The sequence below is a fragment of the Apis cerana genome, linkage group LG13 (assembly GCF_029169275.1).
Source record: "Apis cerana isolate GH-2021 linkage group LG13, AcerK_1.0, whole genome shotgun sequence".
Classification (NCBI taxonomy): Eukaryota; Metazoa; Arthropoda; class Insecta; order Hymenoptera; family Apidae; genus Apis; species Apis cerana.
In genome coordinates this window covers 8,592,839-8,618,403 of record NC_083864.1, presented here as the reverse complement: position 1 = coordinate 8,618,403, position 25,565 = coordinate 8,592,839, and the positions used below count along the sequence as shown (strand labels likewise).

Below are 25,565 nucleotides of genomic sequence, written 5' to 3'. Positions count from 1 at the left end.
TAGAATTATTATCATCTTTTATAATCTTAATTGATCAAAGTTTTTGAAGTTTTTGAAGTTATTTATTCGGATAATAAAATAATAAATCTCAAGATAATTTTTATACATTTGTTATACAGTCTTAAACAAATAAGACATCCTGTGCATAGAGAGATTTATTTCTCTTCCACTTTCGAAGAGAATCTTTGCAAAGAATCGCACTCGGTCGCGGAACAAAAGTTTCACCGTATAATTAATTCACACGCTCTCTTTATTCTCGCACACGTACGCGATGTAACAGCGAACAGCCGGGCTGCGACAACATTTCACGCGTGTCTCGATAATTCACCGGAATCTGGAGCGTATACCAATAAATTCATACAATCTAGACGAAGTTCGTCCACGGTAAACCAGTTCGAGCAAGGCCAGATACATGGAGCATGATTTGTCATAGCGTTCCGCCGTCATGAATTGTATCGCGAGCGTGCAATTATTCGATGCTTACAGACTAATTTAGACGATTAAGACGGTAAAACGGCGCCAGCTCTTTTTGCCCTGTTTCTCTTTATTTCTCTTCTTTCGCGCCTCCTCCTCTTTTTTGCTTTCTTCCGATTTTTCTTCCGAAGAAACGCGTCGTCGAGATTCGTAAGTCGTTGCAGAGAGGCTTGTAATTATTCTATTACGGGAGCGAATTCATGTCGTGCCGCGCGAAATTTCTACCCCGTACGGAACGACTTCCTTCTTGTGAAACCGTGAGAATCAGTTTCCATCGTGTTCCGTGAAAGTTGATGAACGCTCTAGCCCGCGGGACCCGTCATCTCGCGCGGAAGTTGGGAAGTTTTCTTGGAACCAGTTAGGAACCTAGATTCGAGGCTTTTATAAAGTATCGTGACCGAATAAATCCTTTCGTGGATTCAACTTAAAAATTCTCAAATATAGGAAAAAGGGGATATAACGAAAATTTTCTTTTTTTTTTTTTACCAAGTCTCAAACGATCAAGGTTTCTCTTTTCTCACACACTATATCTTCACGCTTTTACCTCAGCCTGAACTCAACAAGAATACTCTCGTAATATTTCACGTTGGTGTTGCGACTTAACACCAGCGTTGTCGATCGTGATTTATCTATGATCCTCCAGAAAGGATACAAGTGTCGCGGATAAACGCGAGGAAAACGTCGTGCTTTTCTTTCTATGCTTTTACACAATGTAAAAGAAGAAGGAAAAAAAGGAAAAAAAATTAGAAAAAAAAGCAACGATACACGGTTGAATAAGAAACTGGTGTCGGAGGTAGTAAGAGGCACATGTGTTCCTGGTTAACCTTACGATTCCAAGGATCAGAGAAACGAGCCGCTCGTTACTGACGCGACCTCCACAGTTATGCAATTACCAGGATTCAATGATTCCTGGTGGTCTTCTTCCCGCTGTCGTGGAATATGGTTTGCGTTTCTGGATAAGATGAACGCCTCTTCCGTATATACCTGTCCGCCTCGCGCATTCGCCGCTTGATGCGCGTGTTGTTTTGTACTTGTTGAGGATGGTGAAACGTATGTGAAATTGTTTCATATTGCACGCTGTATTCTTATGTATTATATATTTGTTTTGTAATAAGAATCGTAAATGAAAATTATTAATTGAAATTGGAAGAAAATTATTGGATGGAAAACTGGTTGTTTATGAAATTTGTTTGTGTATCTTTATTAAATTTGAAGAATTTGTTATTGGATTGTATTGAAATTGTTATTAACATTATTATCAGTTTTGAACCGTGGGAAAGTTGAGTTTTCCAGAAGGGAAAGTTACACGACCAAGTTGCATTAACTCGACTCGTAATCAGGTAGCGTTATTACAGGCAGTTTCTTCCTTTCCAAGAAAAGTAATCGACGAATTGCATGAAGGAACGATTTTACAAGTTTTTCTTTTTTTCTTATGTCATTACACGAATTATTAACTCTTGACACAGAATTATCATAATTACAATTATATATTTATCACATTCGTTAAGATCTGACTTCGAATTAACAGACACATTTTTGTCAAACTTAATGAAAATTCTAATAAAAATTATTACAAAATTTCGATCTAAAAATCAAAGAACATATTATTTCATATAAAATCTCAATTTTCATTTTTTAAATTAAAAATTCCACTCGCTAATTAATCCTCGCAATGCAATTTTCAACACTCTCAAAATACAAAAACACATATTTACAAAATTTCATGTTCTATGTTCTCACGTTACAACGATCGAAAAACGAATACCAGAAGTCACCGCAATGTAATTGCCATCCGTTCGTTTTAAATTCAAAATCCTCGTCCCCCGCAATCCAATTTTCAACGCTCTCAAATATTTCGATTTAGAAAAATTCGCGTTATTCTTATCCGCGAATTATCCGTGCAAAACAAATCCCTGGTCAATCTGTCAACATCGCAATAGTGGCGAGGAATGCGCCACGGAATTAATTGGACGCGAAGGCGATAATAGTCGGTCGAGGTCTGCCGCGTTTCACGATTCATTTTTCGGATTGGCCGGGACAGGGAGAGAGATTAATTGATCGACACGGGTCAAGAGGAGAATTGGCCGTGTCGCTTCGAGATAAAGTCACCGCCGCGTTTTCTCGGTTACGCTCGGTGGTCAAACACAAAGGGGGAACGGAACGTCGACGCCCGCGGTCACGTCGTCGTCGTCGTCGCTCTGGAATCGCGTGGGAGTCCGGTGGAATTGTTAGATGAACTGGAGAATTGCTCACACCCACGATCGGGAAACGGCCGCCGTTATAAATCGGCCGCCGTACCCTCTCCCCCCTCCCCTCGCGCAATCTTAAAATTGAATTCCCATTTCTCTTATGACTCACTTCTCTCTTTCGGCTCGAGGGAGAGAACGAGACAATTTCGATATTCGAGTTGTGGCACGAGAAACGATGGTTCGAGTATCGGAGGAGAGGAAACGCTTTGGCGCCTGCCTTTCTGCAACCCGGCTTGCGTGCGGCTCCCTGTGACTTTACCATGCGAGTTATATATTATCGGGTGGTACTTTTTATAGTGAAAAGGGTTTTAATTATTTAACGACGATGGAGTGTGAGATAGAAACGGAGATGGAGAAGATTTGTAGTTTTAATTGCCAGATTGGATTACTTTTGTTATTAAAGTATTAATATTTATGGAAGGACGAAGAAGGAAAAGTTAAATTTTTTTTTAAAAATATTTATCTTATTCCTCTATGTATTTATTCTCTAGGAGGAGAATAGATGTTAATGAAATTAATTATAAAATAATTAACGATAATTTAGATTCATGATAATGCTAGTTCCTTTCTATTACCTAACGAGAAGGATAGAATAAATTAATCAAATGTAATATCCAAGTATTAAAACAATCAGTTTATTGATTGGAGTATCGATTCAAGGACCCTTACAATGAACAATTTATGATTGCTATTTGCTTTCTCGTTTGCTAACCATGAAGATAATAAATTTTGCCATTTGTCAAGAGACAAGTTGCCCAACACCAAATAGGCAAATTAAGTTTCCTTCTCGAAAAAGAAAAATTTCAAAATGAGAAAAGAAAAAAACTTCTAAATTTCACGTCCAATTATCTAGAAATTTTTAAGAAATAAAATCAACGATGTCACAATTGAACTTTTCATTTCTCTCTTAAGTAACTCCCTTTCGTTTTCCACTCTTTGTTCGCTGTCACGAACATTGCCGTCATCGCCATTTTATATCGACGTGCACGCGGATTTACTGGTGTCCCAGAAAGCGCGGGAACTCCGCGCTGTTTCTCGCACCGATCGTCGTACGCATTTCGCATAGTTTGCCCACGCACGTGAGTCAATAGGCGCACGATGACGCCATGGCCCTTGGTGACACCACGTTTGAGTCATGCCCTCGTATATCGATATTTCGACAACACCCTGTCACGATTAATTCGCGATTAATCTTTCGCTATTGAGAACATAATCAATCAGATAATTTAATTATTTACAATAAATTCAGGAACATTTTCGTTATACTAATTATTAAATGCTTTTAAAAGAAAAACTATAAATCGTAAAGCCTAGATTTCTTATCGAAGCGAAATATTATATGTGAATATTATATGGAGAATCTTTGAATGTTAATCGATATAAACGACTTGTTGATATCCTGTTGCTTGATAAATGGTTGGAACATCGAATAATTGAAAAATGTATACGCGTTAACTTTCAGAAGTCGAGTGATAATTAAAAAAGAGAAGGTTATCCTGAGTAGATGGAATAAATTAAACATATGCGACCGCCGTTCAAAATTGCTTTTTGAGCAATTTTTCATTCAAGATTCAAGTAAATTTATCTCGACGAAATTAAATAATTCATCGGCATAAAATCAATATAGAATATTTATATACATTTCAGAAAACTTAATGGCTTTCTGATATATTTTATCGTTATCCATTATCTTTTTTAAAAATCCTTCATAATTTATCGTCACAAAATTTCTCGTGTCCTGGATTTTTTTTCAAATGATTTTTAACGTTTTTTTTTTTTGATGATTCGAAGAAACAATTTTGCGAAAATTACACATTGGAATTTCTCACGTGGTGAGAGGGAATGCCTGCAATTTCTTCCTTCGAACGTGAAAATATATTGCCACAACCATGTATTTTTATTTCTCACCTCGGCTTTCACTGCTCTCGTGTCTCATAGACGAATATTTCGTTCATTTATTCGTGGACGGTGCGGAAAATTAGCTACCATAAGGTAACAGTTGCACGATTGTTCGAACGGGAACAGTTATTACCATACTATTATCGCTTCTGGCCATTAGCTTAAGGATCGGTAGAAAGGCTCATTAGGCTGTTATCTAATACACTTTCGAACCTGTTCACTTATCCGCCAGGGCTTTCGCGCTTTTTTAACAATGCCTTGAATTCATTTTATCTTAATTTGATTGGAATAAAGAGAGAATAAAAAATATACATATGTATAGAAAAGAATTATTTTACAGTTGAGATTTTTTATTCGTTGTAAACATGTCTTAAATATAATGAAAAAATAAGGGATGATAATAATAATAGCAATTTAGCAATTAAATTTTGAATTTTTTTTGAAATTTATTTTTAAATCATTATTATTTAAAAAAATCTCGCGATTTATTTGTGTTATATATGAGTTACTAGCACTAGTAAATCATTATTGATTTTTCTGAGAATTCCCATTCATAAATATGCTCGATGTAACGAAAACTGTTTGCTTGGTGTAACGGTTGCTTAAGTGAATTGTTTTAAAAATACCAGGAAATATACTATGTTTTCATTGAGACGAAATGAATCAATGCGCAAAAGTTAATTCAAATGACCAAAGTGATTTAAGTATTCAGCTCAAATTTCATTGAGAATGCGTCATGCGCGACCTTTACTCACTATTCTCGGAACTATGCTGGTACGTGTAAAGAACACCACCCACGCTTAGTTAGAGTATCACACCTTCGGGGCTTCATTCGCTTTTTCTTTTTAAAGATGGCTGTCGTCGTTTTATTAATTTGCAACCTCTTTATTCCTCGGTAAATTGCGAAGCCTCGATAAATTAAACACTTATAATGTGATCGATATTTCAAAATTGTCGCAATCACGCGTAGAATATCCTAATTATTTCCACTGTGTTTGCTCAATCTCTCAACGCTTTGCCAAGTTTCTACCAAGTTCCACCCATTTTAATTTATCGACGATATTACCTATAAATATCACCCTCTTGTATCCTATCGAAATCATACTTTATTATTCCTTTAATTTCAATAAATTTTCATCGTGACAGAAATAACTCGGAATCGTTTTCGAAAGGTCGAACAGATTTCAATTTTTAATCGTTCCGCAATCTCTCTATCCTCTCTTGCGAAATATTGTCCCAACGTGTTTGCACCTCCGATCGAAATCACGTAAGATGCTAAACCACGAAGAGGAATCTCTCGACAGGAAGATGAACGGGTGCGAATGGCGCTTTCATAATCGTTCCCGAGGCGAGTGTCGAGGCTTCTTCGAGTGGACAAGGGAAACACGAATCGTACGAATCGTCCGATAACATCTGATATTTCCGTTGCAAACGGCCCTGTGTTCCGACCTTTAGCCGCTGCGAACAAGGTCGGGGGCCTCCCGAGCCCCGTAAACCATCTTCAACATCCGTGAAAGGATTCCAACACCCACGGCCGAGAACGAAGCCGGCCACCACTCGGCTCACTCCCCCACATCGCGGATCTGCGAGTTGGAAACGAGGATGAGGTTGCAGGGATTACGATTCTCGGAACGGTGGAAAGGATTATTCAGGATCTGGGACTTAGGAGAAAAGGATACGTGGCCTGAATGAATATCGTGGACGGTTGATCAATTGGATTTGAGATTTTATTATTTAATCATGGTGAGCTCGTTTTTCGTCTATTCTCATCTTCGATTTGCAGGATTTAATCAGTTTAAGCTAAACGTTAAGCGTTTCATGTTTCATTCTCAAAACGATGATAATAAATAGGAACAATTATAGTTCATTGCTACTTTCTCACTTTTATTTGAAAATAACAAGCAAAATTGTTATATAATATTCTATAACCAAACTATTTTTGATTCATAAGAACAATTCATTGCTACTTCCTCATCTTTATTTGTAAGTAAATATAACAAGCAAAATTGTAACAATCTTTGATTCATAAGAACAATTGTTCAACAAAAATTCATTGCTACTTCCTCACTTTTATTTGAAAATAAGTATAACAAGCAAAATAGTAATAAATAAATTAGTTACTCCTAATTTAAATACACAAAAGCACAAAACAATAATTTCACCTAGAATAACTCCGTCGTCTCCGCTACACGAACAAATAACGTGCCAATCATTGAAACCGAGACAATGATTCCACACGCAATTGGTATCTCGATTTCACGATTAAGAACCACCTGCATCGGGAGAAAATGTGTAACAACGTCGACGTTGAATAACTTGATAATCTTGTCCGCGGCGAGTTTTGCGGTACGATTGAAAATTGAAAATTGAATGAAATACGCGTTCAGTCGTATGTCCTGCGACGCGATAGCAGGGCAGGGGATCGATGCAAAAAACAATTGAGGTACAAGGTTGCGGTTTCGAAGCGAAAGGGCGAAGAAGTCGCGAAATGATCGATCCATCCAACATCGAGGCGAATTCCTCGTGCTATCATTCCGCGAAGCATCGCGTGTTGGACAGGAGAGTGTTCACGCGCCACCAGCTCGAGGACCGCAAGCGCTCGATCGTCGCCTAAAAAGTAGGATCATGGGTGAAACTAAGCGATCGACCGCAGGGTGTACCGTTAACGTTGTTGGAACGTTCAGTTCCGCTGCGCTTTATTCTCCGGGATGAAATGGATGGATCGAGATTGAGAAAACGATCTGAAGGTCTATTTGTGCAAAAGGAAACAGAAAAAAGAAAAGAAAAGAAAAGAAAAAGAAGCGATAGTAGAGGGAATTGGATTTTGATGAGATTCGATATTTTTTAGAATAATGCATCCTAAATGTTTCAATTATGTTTGATAATGGTGATTTAGAAAGTGTTGAATATGATGTGACTTTTGTGAGACTTAATCTTAAAACACAGAATTTTTTAGTGAATTTTAGAACCATAGGAAAATAATTGATATTGGGTATTAAATTTATGGTTATATTTATGTTTTATGCGATTTGGGATTTAATATTGTGCAAAAGGATTTAATATTGGATTGTAATACATTTCGTGCTTGTTTTATGAGATTTCATTTTCCCAAGATATTATGATTATTAGAAATGTTAATCGTACTTTGTAGCATTTAATTATTCAAGAAGATGGGATTCTTATGGGAATGGGAATTCTCAATTCCGGTAGTTATAAATCCGTGTTAATGCAAATAAGACGACGTTGTACTACATACTTTCATTATAATTTCAATTATGTATGTTTTATATTCGTACGAAACTTCTCCTTCCTCCCTCCCTTACAAATAATATATTTTTTTATATGGATGAGAACGAAAAAGAAAAATTATAATAAGTTAAAAATACTAGTTTTATTGAATATAATTTATAAGGAATTTCAAAAGATCGTTAATGATTATCATAAATTTATTTTTTCTTCATAATAAAATTGTCAGTAGATATTCATAAATTGAATATGATTTATTATTAAACGAAATATTAAACAAAATGTCACTACCGCTATAAATCTAACGAGATTGGCATGAAGAATCACAATAATCGAATCTTCAGTGAATTTTAATTGAATTGTTAACATTTTTTTTTCTTTATTCTTCTTCTTCTTCTTCTTTTTTTTTTTTTTAATAATAAATCCGTACACAAATTCTCTCTTTACGATCGAGCATCAGATTTTATCGTTGCAACGACGATTATTTCACATATTTCGCATCATATTTCACACATGTTGCAACGTTCTTCGTTTTTATTCAACAATGTTGCTCTTAATAGCTTCGCAATAGGATGCAAATGCAAAGATACGAGTTTCTTCGCTATACCTGTTACCACTTTTATATTTCTTAGTCGGCCAGTAGTAGCTGTCGTTTCTACTTGGAAGACTCGTTACTTCGTTTTGTTTTTTCGTTCCACTGATTTCCACTTGTTACAAAAATTCGTTGTAACAGTTTTTTTTTTTTTGCGAATGAGAATTTGAAAGCTTTCCACATCCAAGAATAGATAAATGGATGATTGTTTATTTTATCGAGACGATAAAATAGATATATCGTTTAATCGGATGTTGTCAAGTAGGTTTCTTTGATTTATAAGATGATTTTTGTGGTTTTGATTTCTTAAACGATTTCTTAAATATTTTTAGTTTTATAATGAAAAGAATATTCTGAAATGGAATATTCTGGAAATATAAGAGAAATTTTTTGGGAAGATTTTTTTTTTTCTGGCGTTGGAATTTGGAATTAAATAATAAATTTTTACGAAATTTTGAGACTTGGAATTTTTATTTTTTCTCGAATCGAAAAAAGTTTTTTTTATCTCAAACCTTAATGGCCTCTGTTTTACTTGGAATCTTGACTGTAAATGTTCGAATGAAATCATTCGATTAACATTAACAGGTATGGCAAAGCGATATTTATTTATAATTTACAAATCTGGAGAAATCTTCTTCTAGCTGTCATCGTTACCTCGGCCATTTTATTATCCATAAAAACGATCAACGTATTACGTTTATACATTTACGGTTCTACGGAAGGAGGACGAATGCTTATTCAAATATCATTTTAAATATCATTTTATGGTAAAGAGACGAAGAATCTCAATTTTCTTCTTAAAAAAAAAATTAAAACGCGAACCAATGCCAGGTAAACGTTTCTCGGTCAATCTTTACATAATTCAAGGGTATAATAAAATCAACGAATTCGCGTGACTTATGAACGCTTATGGTGGAGAGGTGTTTCTCGCCGGCCTGATAAGACCACCTGCGCGTCAAGGCTCTTTTCAGATAAAAATCTTGCGCTTCGCGTAGCCGGCACGGTGGTGAGTCCATAGGTAGTGCCCACCATCCACCACAATGGTTATTGTTTCACCACGGTATGCGAGCGGCGTTGTGTGCCGCCTATTTATGACACATTATGCGAAAGCGCACCCGATAGAGTACGAGTATTGCATTTCGTGCCATTGTGATGGCAACAATGATATACCCCGGAGCCCATATACCCTGGTACCACTACATAAATCACGATTCGTGCCGCGCATCGATGCCCTTGCCTCGATGCTTTGCCCAGGTAGGTGTAGCCCACAAATACTTCGCGCCCTTTTTCCTTTCCTCTTTTTCATTTTATAAATATCGAAAATGCCTCGATTCCATTTCATCCGACTTCCTTCACTGAAAATTCCTTCGCTGAAAAAAAAAGGAATTCCGTTTTTTTTTTATTATTTTCAAAGATTTTATGTACTTAATACTTTGTCTTCGATTTCGATATAAATTCTTCGAATATTCTTATAAGATAACTCTGCAAAGAAGAATCATTGGAAAATTACAATATTGGAAAATTCCTATCCCCACTCTTTCATCCCACAATTCGCGCGAATTTCCATCCATTACACACGTCAAGTGACAAGGTTAAAATTTACAGTTGGCGATAACTAAGAGCACTGTAGTAGCGTGGACAGTGGCGGCCATACATCGCGGTGGCGCCAGAATCGCAGAATTCGTGTCCTCGGACGTTAACGTTCATTAGGCTGGTCGTTAAAGACCAGAAAAGAAAACGACCCGATTTACTGGGATTTCTGCCGCTCGAAAATGATATTTTCTGCGGCGGAGGCGTGTGTCTTGGTTCGTGCGTTGTGGAACGTTGCAAGATGAGGCGAGGAGCAGAAGGAAAAAGGGAGAAGGAAGGAGTAGCCACACGGTGGTTTATTCGCGAGGGCAGAGAGAGGGAGAGGCAACGGTATGCAAATCGTGGCTTTACCTTCGATATAGAGAGCCAAGGTGCGCGCGATTCGAAGGTAGGGACTGCTGCCTCCAACGTTCGCCATATATCCTCGTAATTAAGTCGGTCCCTCTTATTAAGCACCGTGCGTTCCCTAGGTATATATAGTGTCGCTGATTAAAGGACACAGCCTGTGGCGAGGATTCTCTCCTTCCAGAGGCCCATGTTGACTCATAGACATCGGTTAGTCGTCGTTTTCTATACGTTGGTCCAAGGTTCAGACGGGATAATCGACGATACAATTCATTGGAAAAGTTTAGAGAGAGAATGGGTGTTGTAAATTTCGAGTCAATTGGATTTATTGAAAGAGACTATTTCTAAATTATGTTGGGGAATTAATAGATTAATGAAGATGATTTTGAAAATGTTTTAGAATCTGATTTGCAAAATAGTTTTGAGATTATGTATGCTAAGAAGGGAAAAAGATTTATTATCATTAATAATATGATTATCAAATTTTTATGAAAAGATTTTTGAGAATTCGTAGAAATATTTAAAAAACTATTAAAATTATACGGTGTGAATAATCTGTTTTCTTCTTAACGAGGAAAAGAAGTTTTGTTACAAGTGTCTTTGTGGTTATTAGGTAATTGGCATAAAAAATACTATTACTTCGATAAAATTTCTGAGAACATTTAGAATATTAAGATGATCATGATTTCGCGAACAATCTTTTTATCCTTCTTCGCATTCTTCAATCCTCTTTCTCTAAGGAATAATTTCCCCCCCCCCCCTTGAATTTTTATTGTTATAGGAGTTAAAACGTGAAGGGGTTGCTGAAAGCTTGTTTAACTGTTGGAATTTCCAGAATGATTTTCTTGACCCGAAGAATTCTCTTCTGTCCCTCATTCAATGAAACTATTTCTTATTCCGCTCGTTCAATCGCTAAATGCACGCTGTTAGAATTACTCTACGCAAAACGTTCTTACGTTTCTTAACCCCAGAGAACTTGGCGCAAAAATTATATCCTTTAAATTTACTCTTTACTACTTCTTTAAATTATAATTCAACGCAGTATTCCCATCTCCGTCAATGATATCATCTAATAGAAATGCTTCTAAGACATAACCGAGATGCTATTATCATTAGCATTAAGTATAAAATGATACACTCTTTATTACACATCTTTCACGTTAACGCAAACAAAGCTATGTCACCTCAGATTTTATAGCTAACATTATCTTCCTTCTTCAAAAACCATCTAATCAAGACAAGAGAAACCAATTAACGACCACACCTCTGCTCAAAAGAAACGAAAAGAAACGAAAAGAATTAGAGAGAGAGAGAGAGGGGGGAAAGAAAGAGAGGGAGGGGGAAAGGAGTAGAGAGAGGAAGAGAGAGATTTGCAGGTTTGCAGAATATCGTTTGATTTGACGGCAGCTAGCCGGAAAGCCAGCTTCTCAATCCCCTTTTCCCATTGGCCACGGCGCGTTTCAGTCGCTCGCGACAGCACGGTCGCGCCGCATTCCAGCCACGCGCCTTGCCTAGGAACACTGGCGTAACTACCGAGCCTTAACGAGCCGATTTGTCAACCGGTATATATGCCGTGGCCCTCGATAAGAAGACACGTCGCTCGAGATGACGATTACGAGGCAATCGATCGTGAAATGCCACCAGGCGATCGGATCCCCGATTGTCGCCCCACTTTTACAAATCGATCGCTGGTGCGGCCTCCACGTTTCCGATTGGGAACGGGTATCCGTGATGTTTTCTTCTGCGGCCTCCATTCCGTCGAACAAAGGGAGGACACCAGTTTTTATTTTTGCCGAAACATTCTGCCTTCTGCTGGAAGGAAATAAAGAAATATCGGGGGAAGATTATTTCTGCGGTTCGTGGTTTTCTTTCGAGAATTGCGATGAAAAGGTTCTTAGAGAAATGGTTCAGAACAGGGATCGGAAAGTGGAGTTGATCTCTCTCTTATAATTATAATTTTTAACGAGCGTTTGTACATATTTTTATAAATATTGAATAAAAACTTACGATTGAGTTATAGAATTTTCTATTTCTATATTTATTTTTAAATAGATATTTTATTATACAACAAGAATCGTGAAGAAAATTTTTTAAATCCTTTCAATTCGTTCTTCCTCAAAGTAAAGAAAGAAAAAAAAAATATATGAAAAGGAAATTACTGAAACGCCATCAGATATATTCACATTCTTCCCTACAAAATAAGAAAAAATCCATCGAAAATTCACCAAACTGACCTTCTTCACGAGAAAAAAGAGGAAGAAGGAAAAAAAAAACAGAAAAGAAAAATTTTCGAGAAGGATGATTATTTTCGAAAATCGTAGCTACCTACGTCAATGGGAATCTGCTAGGTACAGCAAGAGCAGCAAAAGCAGCACGAGCCGGGGCTGTGTAGTCGTGGTCGAGCGGAGGCGGTGGGAGCCGTCCGCTCTACCGTGGCGTGGAGAAGCGAAAGAGGAGCAAAAAGGAGCCGCGCACGGCGAAAAGGCGTACGTGGTAGGGGATGAACGTGGAGAAGGTGGTGGTAGACGAGGAGAGTGGTATCGGAGTGGTGGAAGGATGGAGAGAGAGGGAAGAGCCGCGACACAATCACGTCCTGCACGCGCCGTGCCCGGAGCCACTTTCAGACGCTGTTACACGAGGCACCGGCTCCTTTCCTCGACTTCCGGACTGGCAAAGTAAGTTTTTATGTCGGAAACACTCCGCCATTCCCCATGATGCCTTCACCGTGACGCACGTGGGAACTATCTGGAACTTGTTCGTGACGTTAAGAAATTAAAAATTGATCATTTTTATCTAGGTTTAAATTATATCGTATCGTTCTTGTAATTTTATTTTTAGATTTATCCGTGAATGGCAAAACTTTTTTTTTTTTTAAGTATTCTGTTTTGATACTATTTTGGTACTATTTTGTTGAATTGTTGAGAGGTATTTTTTTCTTTTTTTGTTAAATGAGTAAAATTTCTTTCTTCGAGAATATTTTGTAATTGTGGTGAAAAGAATTAGAAAATGAGAACGGTTATAAGTTATTGAAATAGTTAATTGATAGATATTGATTAGAATAGAGTATATATGTAAGTAGAAGTACTTGAACTCCATCTAGACCATCCTCGAAATTGATTTAACCAATCAATTGATTAAATTAACTCACTTATAAACCATCGAATGTTCAATCAATCTCAAGATATATAATAGAATATAATTAATAATAACGTCAATTGCTTGTTGAAAACCATTTAAACGTAACCTAACCTAAAAACTTTTCCAATTTTTCTAATCAATATTCTATTACATAAAAAAACAAACTTTAACTCAACATCTGCCCATCGAAATTATTATTCATTAAACGATTTTTATGCAATCGATCCTCTATCGTATTAAATATATTGGCAGTAAAATTAAAAATTTGTCAGAAAACGAAGTTAAATCACTTCAACTTTTAAATAACATAGATATTCGAATATTCGAATCAACGAGGAAATAGGCAGCCGGAAATTTTGGATTCGTCTCGTGTAACATTACTTCGATCACGATCACCGCTCGAGGCGCGCACAGGCGTCTGACCCATGCGCTTCTAGCGCTCGAGGCAGCCTCCAAGTGTGGGAACTCCTCACCTCGAAGCCTCCCGACGACCTTTGCCGGCAACCTGCAACCGCATATCTCGCTACACCCTTGAAACATCGGCATAGATACGCCTCGACACGGTTCCCTCTTCTTCTTTTTTTTTTTCCCCTCCCTTCTTCTTCCTCTCTTTCTCTTTCCTTTCCTCCCCGCCTTTTTCCTTTTTCTTTCCTCTCACGAGTCGATCCCATCGGTCCCAAATGGAGTCCTCAGGATAACGGGTTCAAGGTGGACCATTAGCTGTGACGTATTCCGGTTTACAGAGGAACGTATTGTGTCGAGCTGATTGCACGCCGCGGGCAGAATGCCTGGGTCGGCCATTTATCTTGCGCCTTCGCGAACTCGCAGAAAAAGCGGCGATCGGGAAAAAAATGTAGCCGTTGAGAAAAAAATGAATCGGATCGGCCGTGGATTGAGCCGTTCAGCCTGGCCTTTTATTAGATTGGCGAAGTGGAATCTTGCGGTTCTTTCTGGATATTCCTTTGGTCATCGAATTAGAACTTGAAAATATACATATATATTTTTTTTTCGTGATCTGAGGAAATTTTAATGTATAACAAAATCTACGAATATTCTTCTGCGATTGTTGCAATTAGTTAATTAGTAAAGCAATCGTTTGATCGTTTATTCGATGATATTTGTGCATTAAAAGATTTTAGGTTTAACAATTGGTTCTCTGATAATTCTGTTGAATGATTCTTCTTTTATCTTCGAGTAAAAAAACATTATATTTTTAATTGTACGATTATTACGCGTCTCGGTTGTTTTATCAATATAGTTCTTGTAGTCTTTATATTAGACACGTTTCGTAAGACTAGAGTTTCTTAAGTATTTCCTTTATTAACTTCTTAATTATATGTTTTGATAAATTACTGGAACGTAGAATTATTTTTCATCGTTTTGAAATTTATATTGTTTCATTTAATCTTTAAAAATTCCGATAAAAATCATTCGATTATTAATCTATCAAATTTCTCGCGTAAAACTATTATAACTTTTTTTTATAATGTTTTATAAGCCTAATAATAATATTATATATTTTACATTTATAAATAACAATTCAAAATATAAATTTAAACGATTTCATGGATCAGTGAAAACACAATTGATAATGAAATTTGCAGTGTACTTAAATTTTATGGAATTCTCACGATTAAAACTTGTCATTAACACACACGGAACTGAAAAGTTGTCTGACTCTTCTTTGCGTCAAATAAGATTCCATACGTGTGGCGTCGATGTGATCATAAGCATCGCCGATTACGTTAAGCTAGGTGTGTTATCAAACCGTAATTACAGTGATTTTCCCTGTATCCTTGCCTCTTTTTAAGATTCTTTTTCCACGATAGACAAGCTTCGCGGGGCAGGGTTCAAGGCGAATTACTCGACATTTAACGAGTTTCTAGTCGTTTTGCTTGTTTGTATCGTTGTTTACGAAACGTTTTAAGCGTTACACGTTTTCATGAATATATAGAACGCATTTCCTGTAATTGAAAATAAAATTGATAATTATAAAAAAATAACATAATTCGTGCAATGATAATTTAGTTTTTATTCTATTTTTTTAAGAAAATAAATAATTAATTCGTTTTTTTTTAATAGATTTCGATAAGTATCGTGAAAATTGTATTTTTTATTGTAATTATCTATAATTATTTATTCGTTGAAATATTAATCTTTTAAAAAAACAGTTTTAAGAAAAGAATACGAAGTTACGTATTCAATTGTAAATCGTTTTGATTCTTTTAACTATTCTAAAATATTCTAGAATTGTTTTAAAGTACTTATAAAGAAAAATATCTAATTGGTAAATTTAATCTAAATATCTAATCAAAATGGTAAAATAAAATATGAAAAATATAAAAAAACATAAAATATATAAAAATATAAATAAAATAAAAAGAAATTTTTTCTTTTGATATTTAATATTACTATTGACACAAAAGTCGATATACAAAAATATCGCCTAAAGCTTGTTTTATTAAGTTATAAAGTATTACATAGTGTTAGATAAAGCACAATGGTACGCTGCGCCGTATAGCGGCGATAGAACGAAACAACTCCATCTCTGTCATATCGTCGATTCACTCTGTCTTACTTCATCTAATGCAAACTTCAATTAATTGTAATTGTTCGATCAAATTTTGTATCATGTTCTGACTTCTAGAATTCTCCAAAGAGACAGTTGTGTAACGACGAATTTATATAAAAATAGATTTAAAAAAAAAAACATAAAAAGAGTAAATAAAAATAAAAAAAAAATTATGAAAAAGATAAAAAAAAATGAAAAATATAAAAGATTCAAAACGTATAAAAACGAATAATTTTTCATCGATTCAATTTTCAAACGAACGAGTCACGAAGATAAAAAACAGAGAAAGAAAGTGAATAATCGGAGAGATATCTTCCCGTGACCTTTCGCCACGAGCGTGTACATAGCCCACTATGCGACCATGATCCTCGATCTGGATCGAACGAGTGATCCGGTTTCTGGTCGCATCGAAGGTGAAGGCTCGCAATTACTATCACAATGGCGAATCCTCGAGGGTGCATTCGGTCGTCGTGCGACCTAAGTACAGGCTACGCGGGCCTTCGCTCGCGTACGGATTGTTGCGTCCCCCGCGATCCCATCGTTCCCAATGATTGCTGCTCACGTTCGAGAAGGGACTTTTAAAGCCCTGCAGCTGCGTTTACATGTTCATCGACTCCTCGGTACCGAGGCAGAGTCAACCTCGTGATTTTTGTGCGGTGTTCATCGCTGGACGACTGTCAAGTGTTTGCTCAACGCTTTAAACCGCATTTTTCTTTTTCTTCGTGTTTTCTTCGAACTGCACGCCGTTCGAAAGTCTCTTCGAAGATTTCCTCTTTTTAGGAGAAATTTGAAATTTTGGTTATCAATGATTAATTTAATGTTCAATGAAGGAATGAGAATTGTTGGTAATTTAATTGAACAGAACAGGAATGATTTAAAATTTTCTCCTTTCAAGAACGGAAGAATTTAAAATAATATTGGAAATTTTGTAGTAGTTTTTTTTTTGAAATTGGTAGAAACCAAGATAAAAAAAAAATATATTAATATTTCATGACAGAATTTAAATTATTACAGAGAAATTCTGTTGCGAAGAGTGTTTTTATAAAATTAGAACCTTATTTAATACATTTGTCCAAGTTCAATTTTTCTAAGAACATATTTTTTATGTTAATTATTGAACTGGCTACTTGCGAGCATTCATTTTCCTGGTAAATGATGAGCAATCGTTAAATAAATATTCTATGACAAAGCATTATTCGAATGTAATGCAAATGAAATTCATAAATAGTATTATTGGAGAGAGAGAGAAAGAGAGAGAGAAAGAGAATATTTTAAATATTTCTAATACTTTGAATCTATTAGTTGAGACCCAAAAATCAAGAGAGGTCTATTTATGAAACAGACATGTTTATAATATCTATTATAACTATAAATTTCTTTTATAATTATAAATAATAATTGAGAAATCTTGTGTCTATAATTAAGTTTCGTATCGAAAGATCATTTCATTCAATTTTCAAATGATCTTTTCTCTGAAAAACATTCTTAATGAATTTTTTAACTCATTAGTCTGTATGTAGATCTGTTCTAGATTTTTTAACCCGTATATTTCTATTAATTAAGCTTCATTCAGATTGCATCGTATCTATCTACTTTTCAAATAATGGAGTAAAATAATTTAAAGGAACCACTGTTTTTATGCATTTCACTGTATCTAAATTTCATCAAGTAAGAAAACTCACGAACTCTTTTCCACAGAAAATTCTATTGTTATGTAAAATCAACATTAAAACAAAGAAATCTCCAGAGAATCTTTCTCTAAAATTTACCTGATTGTCAATTCTAATTTTTATTGTATTTCTCTTCCAAATCTCATCAATTCACTTAACATCTTATTTCTCCATTACTTTTCTCTTTATATATATATTATATATATTATATATTGTAATATATGCGACATCAAGGCCATTGTCTCAATTCAAGGACCAACGCGTGACCTTTGAATGACTGGATTATTTAGATGTTGAGTCGTTCGATTAACTGGACTATGACCAACGTTATACGTTATATACGCGTTTGCGTATCTAATGGTGCCAGCACACCTTTCTCCATCACGATGCTCGAACACCTGTTTTCAAACGTACGCTTTCATACGTGACGTACCTACGCAATCTTTCGAGATAGCCACACCTGTTTTGTCGTCGATAGATGTATCAGGCTTTAGGATAACGAGGAATCCAGTCTCGTCTATTCTTAATTATCCCGAAATCACGCTAACTTCGAAATTATGATGAATAAATTTGAGGATGAAGGAAAAATCACAGAAGTAGAACGTTTGAATTTTCTTTGATCATTTTGGAATATTGAAAGTGATTCTTGTGGTTATCTTACGTTGTGGAAAAATTAAACAAAATGGGAATTCTTTTTCTATTCCGCAATTTCGATGCACTTTACTTTTAATGGCTTTTATTCTTTTCCTATTTCCTATTTTATTCCTTTTTTTTTTCTTTACCAATGTTTCTGACGATGTGCGTTTCTTGTGAATCATATTTCCTCATAATAAATTTACATGAAGAATCAAAATAAAGAAAAGTAAAAGGAAAAGTCCCATTTATCACGATACCTGCTAGAAAAGTTTTGAAAAATTGATAATCTCTCTCTTTCTTTCAAATTAAAAATTCAAGATTATTTATCACAAATAAAAATATCTAATTCAAATTTTCTTACAAAATTAAATTATATCTTCCGGAAAACTTCTCAAACTTCAAATTACTCTTTGCTTCTCCACAACAGGAAATAACACACAGTCAGAAGCTTAACACGTTTGTCACAAAAACATTCCTAATAAAAACTTCAACCGCGTCTTCACACTGATCCCCCCATGATCGTTCTCGATTCAAAAGAAATCTTCTTTTTACACTTTTGCCCTCGTCAAATGCTCCACTACCGCGTCAACATTGTGAAAAAAGCGACAAAAAGAAAGAAACGAATAAAAAGTAGAAGTCGTTCGTACTTCCCACGTAGTTTTTTGTCCTCCGTTCTACTGGGTTCTCTCTATCCGGATTCCCGAGTTCATCCTCGTCCAGGAAGAAGGAAGGGAAAAAGAGACGACACGTGCGTCCAGTCTTCCGCCGGATTTTCATGACTCTTTGAGCGATGCCGCCAATTAAGCGCACCGACGATCGAACGACGATTTATCGCCGGTTAAGCCTCCTTTCTTGGACAGAGTGACAGTTGCCGCTCTGAAAACGTTTTCATTCCGGAGGAGGTTCGTATTCGGACTGCCGTGTGATTAGCACGTCGCGATGCCAGCCGTGAAATTTAAGGACTGACAGATCCTTAAAGCTTAAGATGGCTCGTTTTTCGATCGCGTGGATCGTAAAAAAGGAGATCGTAGGATTGATTCGTATGGATGTGATGGCGTAGTTGGGTAGTTTTAATGTAATTTTATCGAGCTTCGAGTAGTGAATTGGAAGGTGAAAGATGGATGGAGGTTTTGTTTTGGTGGATGATTGGTAGGATGATGGATGGAGTAGGAAATATAGTGGGTATAGGTTATTATAGAGAATGTAGTTTGTCGAGGGAAGTGTGAATGTGATAGGTAAATCGGGATGTGATGGATATATATTTTTCGAGTTTTCAGAATTTTTGGCAGTTGAATTTATATTATAACAATAATTTGACAGGCTGATAATAATGAAGCGTGATGAAAGAAATTTGAATTTTTATTCCTCTTCAAATCAAGCTTTAGTTTTATTAATGTGTTGGCGATAATTAATAATTTATGGCGAATATATATATATATCTTACATAATTTTATAAGATTGAATGGAATAATTAGCAAGCTGATAATTAATTTGTAAAATTTTGTTTGCATGTAAAATTTCACTTATTTAATTATCGAACTTGTTACTGCTATGAGAGAAAATTTATTACCACTGGTTATAATTTATGACTTATAAAATGTTATTAGTAATTAGGAGGCATGTAGAGGGGACTGATAGTGAATTGGTTTTATTACATGGATTTATAATACATGGTGATAACAGTGAAAATAGATTTGTGAATTTTTATTTGCACGTTTTTGTGAACGATGTTAAATTTCTGAGAAGCTGATTAATTAACACCGATAGTAAAGGAATAATAACGATGGAGAAACTTTCACTTGTATCCCAGTATTTAAAAAATTGGAACTATTCACTTGCAACTATTCGATTGGATCTCTGCGTACTCGGAATTTTTTCCTCGTAATATCTTGTATCAGATAAATTGTTACAAGTCACCAAGACTTCTTAGAACTTCCTTTCGCCGTGAACTTTCTTGCTCGTTTCTCTGAATCCTTATCTTCAACTGGATTTATCATTAAACGTAAATCTTATCATTTTTTATTGCAAAAAGTTCCTGTACATTTGAAAAATATTTCAGTTATTTTTAAGAATTTGTAACAAATTTATCTTTAAAGATTTTAAAATCTTCGATAATTCTCTGAAATAGTATCTCGTTTCCTCATAAGTGTTAGGGTCGCGCATATTTGTTCTCCAATCTCTATTAACGGTTCACAAATATTTAAATCCACACCTTTTACTAGTTTCACTTCAAAACAAATTGCACGTACAGTACATATATAGCTATCTAATCTAGTCCTTTAGATCTATGCCATTCACTATATCATACTTTCAACACCAACCACGATTTTAAATTATTCGTATGCGTTCATCGAGATATGCGGATACTTATTGAAAATTTCTCAAAGATTACCTCTTAATCGAATCTTAGCCAAGCTATCTTTAAAATCCTCTCTAAAAACTCTACTTCATCACATGATACACAATTTCCATTTCAAAACTCTTGACAACTGTTGAAAATATTTCTCGAAACTATCCTTTTAGCAGATCTAGAATCGAATCACCACCCCAACCAAAACAGATACATATCAAAAACTCCTTGTCTCCTATAACTCTCTCATCGTCACTAACACCGCACAATTTCCAATTTCGCAACTTCGAAACGCGCAATCCCAACTCCTCGCTCCTCCTCGTCCGCGAGAAATCGGCGCGCTTCCCTATTTATTTTCTCGTCGCCAATTAATTCGGCCGCGGTGGCGTGGCTCCGCGTGGACCAAGACAAAGCAATCGCGCTCTGGTATCTGCGGTGGCGGGCCTCCTCGGTCGTTTAATTAGCGAGTATTGTGCACCGAGAGGGCGACCGGCCTATCCCTCTCCACCGGCCGGATATCGCGTAACAAGATCTTATTCAGCGTCCGCCGCATCGAGGGTTAATGATGCTATCGCCATACAGTGCCAAAGCGATCGCATTACAGATACTATTCCGCCGTATTCGCCGAGTGGACCGAGTTCTCGCAACGAGTCGCTTACGACGTCGATATTTCTTTAACGATCCGCCGCTGATCCCACGTGGCCCATCCAACCCGGTGGCTCCGCCATCCTCCTCGTCTCTTCCTCCGTTACTTCTGCCTTTTACTCCGGTTGGCAAACATCTCGCGTCCAGTGGCCCACTCTCTCTCTTTCTTTCTCTTTCTCTCCTCCCTTTTTCGAGCTTTTGTTCGATCGGAGGAAGAGGAAGCTTGTCCCTCGCGTGTGTTACCTGGTAAGGATTTCGTAAGGGGCTTGAAGCGATTAATCGACGAGAACGAACCGAGGATTGGATCTTATGAAGATTTTATCATCGGTTTGCTCTTGCACGGTGCAAGCAGCGTGCTTGAAAATTACGTTACGTTTGTTGTTGTGTTCGGATTCGAGGGTGTGGTGGGTGGATAGGTGGAGTTTGGAGAGGTTTGGGATATGTATATGTTTGTATTAGCGATGGGAGGAAGATTTAACGTTTGAATAAATGTTATTCGTAAGCATTTCAATAAGTGATTAACTTTATTCGAAATTTTTAATTGGTTAGTTTTTTCAATTTTATATATATATATATATTAACATTTATTTTTCGTTTTAAAAAGTTTCTTCGCTTTTGGGAGGATTATTTTTATAGGATACACTTTAAGAAATTAAGTTTTGAAACTTTTGATTCGAATTAGATACAATATTCTTGAGAAAAATATATTCGCATAGTTTATCCTATATTTATCCTATAATTTATTGTTGAGAAAGTAAGATTCCACCTTTTTACAAAGTACGCACTTACTTCGAGTCACTACCTTCCCTATCTCCACTTGCCACAATTTCACGCTCCATAAACCAAATTCCACTTCGCCTTAAAATTCCAAATCATGAAAAACATTCAGAATTATCACAATCTTCTAAACATAAACTATTCAGAGTTAGCCTGAAACCACGTTTACAAAAAAGAAAAAAAACATAATACTTAATCCAATGATTTAATAAAATCCATTCCTAAATTCCACCTTCCTCGACACTTTTCCATCGGCCAAAGAAATTCTCACAGCTTCTGATACGCTTTAAGGAAAAAAAGAAAGAAAGAAAGAAAGAGAGAAAGAGAGAAATGTCGATTAAGGATCGGGATCTTCGCATTCTCGTGCGCCATTCTTCGACGTTGACGACGGTGAAGGCCGCACGATTTCCTTGACGTTTGTGGGAACACGGGCGCTTCTCACATCGCCGCTTATACAAACGGCGCGAACTAGATGATGGGAAGCGTCTGATTACGACCGTCTGGATTCACTGCCGACTCGATCGATATCGATCCGGATTCCAACACCGTTTTGCATATCCCCATTTCCGACTCGTTTCCAACAGCTCCTCGGCGTTAACTTAATTGCACGCTACAGCATATTCGCGTTCACCTGTTATCGATATCCATCGAGGTGTATGGTAAAATCTGGTTGGAAGAGTTTATAACGGGAAGAATGTTGAGCATTCCATTTATTTTTAGTCGATGAAGCGATCTGGGGAAACGTTGTGCCGGTATGTGGATGAGATGTTAATCTGACAAAATTTTCTTTAAAAATAGTTACAACAATTCTATGTCCAATATCTCTTCGTCTCTCTCTCCTGTCTTTCTTTATTTAATCCCGGTCATAGATCAATCGAATTTTTTCTTTCATTTTGAGAAAAAGTAATGTTCTTATATCCGGTGGATTTTTATTCAACGTTGAATAATTATTGCACATCATCGTTCGATCGATTAACGATTAACTGCATGGGTCGAAGGAATGGGTGGAGTCGTATGTCGTGTAAACGCCACGATTCCTAATTACAATATTAATCGCCATGCCTTATTGATTAAGATCGAGCCACTGGATTAAAGAAAAGATTTTGATCAAAAATTAACCGTGCATCGGAGATTGTAACCATTTAAAAGATTTAATACGTCGATAACGTGTATCATTATATTTATACGCGCAATAATACGAGAAAGGTTTCAAAGTGTAAATATTCGAATTTTTTTAACGCTGTTCTTTAATGAAATTTATTTTTTATTGGAACAGGTGCGCGTGTATTTTATTTAATTAACGTGGTGTGATAAATTTCTGGGTATTTATAGGTACAAATATTAGGTAAAAGTGAATAAATGAAACAATATTTTCATTTTTGAAAAGGAAGGGTGTGATTAAATATAATCGTGAAGTATTGACAGATACACGTCTAATAATTTATCATTGAAAGGAAACTGGATAAATATAAATGAGAATTTATAAACCTAAATAAAAAACCAATATAAAATTATTTTTCGTATTTAATTATCCCTCAAAGAGTATCATTACGAATGAAATTTCATATCAAAGGAATAACAATTTCTAATCTCTTTCGATTGAAATTAAAACAAATTTACAATCATCCTATTCATTAATTTAATAAATTTTCAAATGATAAATTCCGATATATATTCCTTCTTTATATTTCTTTACATCTTAGAAACAAACTTTCACAAATTATCCAAAAAATTACAAATTCAATGTGAAATGGATCAAATTTCACGCATTATACTTATACATAGATACATAGAAAGAACCCATTCCATATGACCACAACCTGGAGACACAGAAACCTACATTGCTGCCATTCGAGGGTCTAGCAATGGGTATTTCGGGGTGTGGGTTTTCGTGGAACGGCAGTAAAGCCAGCCGGGGTCGGAGCAGACCGCAGATTTATGCGTAGTAAAGGCGGACTGGCTGGTCTTCTCCTCTTCATCCCCTTTTTCTCCTGTTCGGCTCGCGCGCTCGCGCTCGCAAGCCACGCGAGGATGGACATTAGCGTTGCTCTCACCGGTACTTACCAACGGTTATCAAGCGGCATCGTAAATTATTGCCCACGCCCCGAAACTTTTAGTGGTGCTTTTGGACTTTTCGAGTGGAACAAACGTTTCCAGCCTATGTGGTTTCGGTGGAAGAAAAAGAAATGAATCAGAAGATGCAAAAAAAAATTGTATATTTTTTGCATATTTGTATTATCGTCTGGACTTAGTCTAGAAGGAGAATCCATAAGAGAATGAAATAGAATATGAACATATAATGATTTGATCATTTTTATAAATTATCGAATGATGGATTTCTGCATTTGATTAAACGATTGTGAAAAAAATTCTATAAAAAATTTTTGATTGATATCTAATTTTAAATTGTAAAAATAAATTGAAAAATTATTTTATCATCAGCAGCCTGTAAGAATAAAGTGCTTCAAAAGATTTATTTTTCTAGAAAGCTTTTTAATTAAAAAAGTTTTGCAGAATAATATTTCTTTTGAAATAATTTAAAAATATACAAAGTTTCCTTTTTTTATATTTTAACGGAGTTCTCGAAATGAAAGTGTTTGTGAACATGATTTTAATTTGGATTATGTTGTTTTTCATTTGATTGCTATTTTTATATGAAAGTAAGGAAAGTATTTTATTATTTCGATACTAAAAAATGTAATTGATTAATAATTATAGAATAAAGTTTTCCTTTCGAATGACACTGTTTGATATTTATTTTAATATAGCACAAAACACTTATGTTGCATTAACACTTATGCAATAATGGTAATTATTGCATATTAGACACATTGCAGTACCGTTTAATTAATCGAGAACATGTGTAATTATTCGCGTAAATATTCACATTTCATAATTAAGAATATTTACATAGAGAACATATAAGAATTTCTTTAACATGTCATAACTACTTTTTACTATTCTATATCAAACGCAAGTATATAATGTCAATCATATGCGTGTTTTCTCAAACTTATCACGTATATAAAAAATAAATACCTACGTAAATAATTTATGATATTCAAGAAAAATATTTAAAATAGCGACTTACTTATTTTTAATTCATAAAATAAAAAAAGTAGTATTAATATTATCAAAAGCAAAAAAGAAAAGTAAAAAATCTATAATTTTCAATACTCTCTTTTATACATTTTCTCAGAGAAATGTAATTCATAATTTTTCACACGTAATCTTTACCTAACTATAATGTTCCTAATATTTTTTAACAAACCAGTATATGACAAATATGTAAATTACTCCTTTTTTTGTATCATCTCCTGTGTAATGGACAATCTTCTGTGTAAATATACAAGTTCATCGTATCGCCATTTTCACCACGTAA

General features: G+C 35.5%; 2 protein-coding genes and 1 long non-coding RNA gene across 7 annotated transcripts in view; 1 reads left to right on the top strand and 2 right to left on the bottom strand.

The window, feature by feature from the left end:
* LOC108004018 (uncharacterized) overlaps window positions 1-25,565 on the top strand; it is a 340,152-nt gene that overhangs the window by 77,210 nt on the left and 237,377 nt on the right. For 2 of the 5 annotated variants that reach the window (XR_009832501.1, XR_009832504.1), the window contains exons 1-2: window positions 10,076-10,438; window positions 10,521-13,070. The exons of 2 other annotated variants lie outside the window; for them this stretch is intronic. Coding sequence is in view for 1 of the 3 variants with exons in the window: in XM_062084172.1 (XP_061940156.1) it covers window positions 12,896-13,070 (175 nt within the window). In the remaining 2 variants the exon portion in view is untranslated. Of the gene's footprint in view, window positions 1-10,075; window positions 10,439-10,520; window positions 13,071-25,565 lie in introns of those variants that run through there. One more of the 5 variants, XM_062084172.1, reaches the window with a different exon arrangement.
* The window catches only part of LOC114578275 (uncharacterized), a 54,812-nt gene that overhangs the window by 14,145 nt on the left and 15,102 nt on the right, over window positions 1-25,565 (bottom strand).
* On the bottom strand, window positions 8,096-15,538 carry LOC133667217 (uncharacterized). The gene is made up of 3 exons (XR_009832509.1): window positions 14,007-15,538; window positions 10,402-13,146; window positions 8,096-9,830 (listed from the first exon to the last, which is right to left on the bottom strand). It is a non-coding gene; the product is annotated as an uncharacterized LOC133667217 (long non-coding RNA).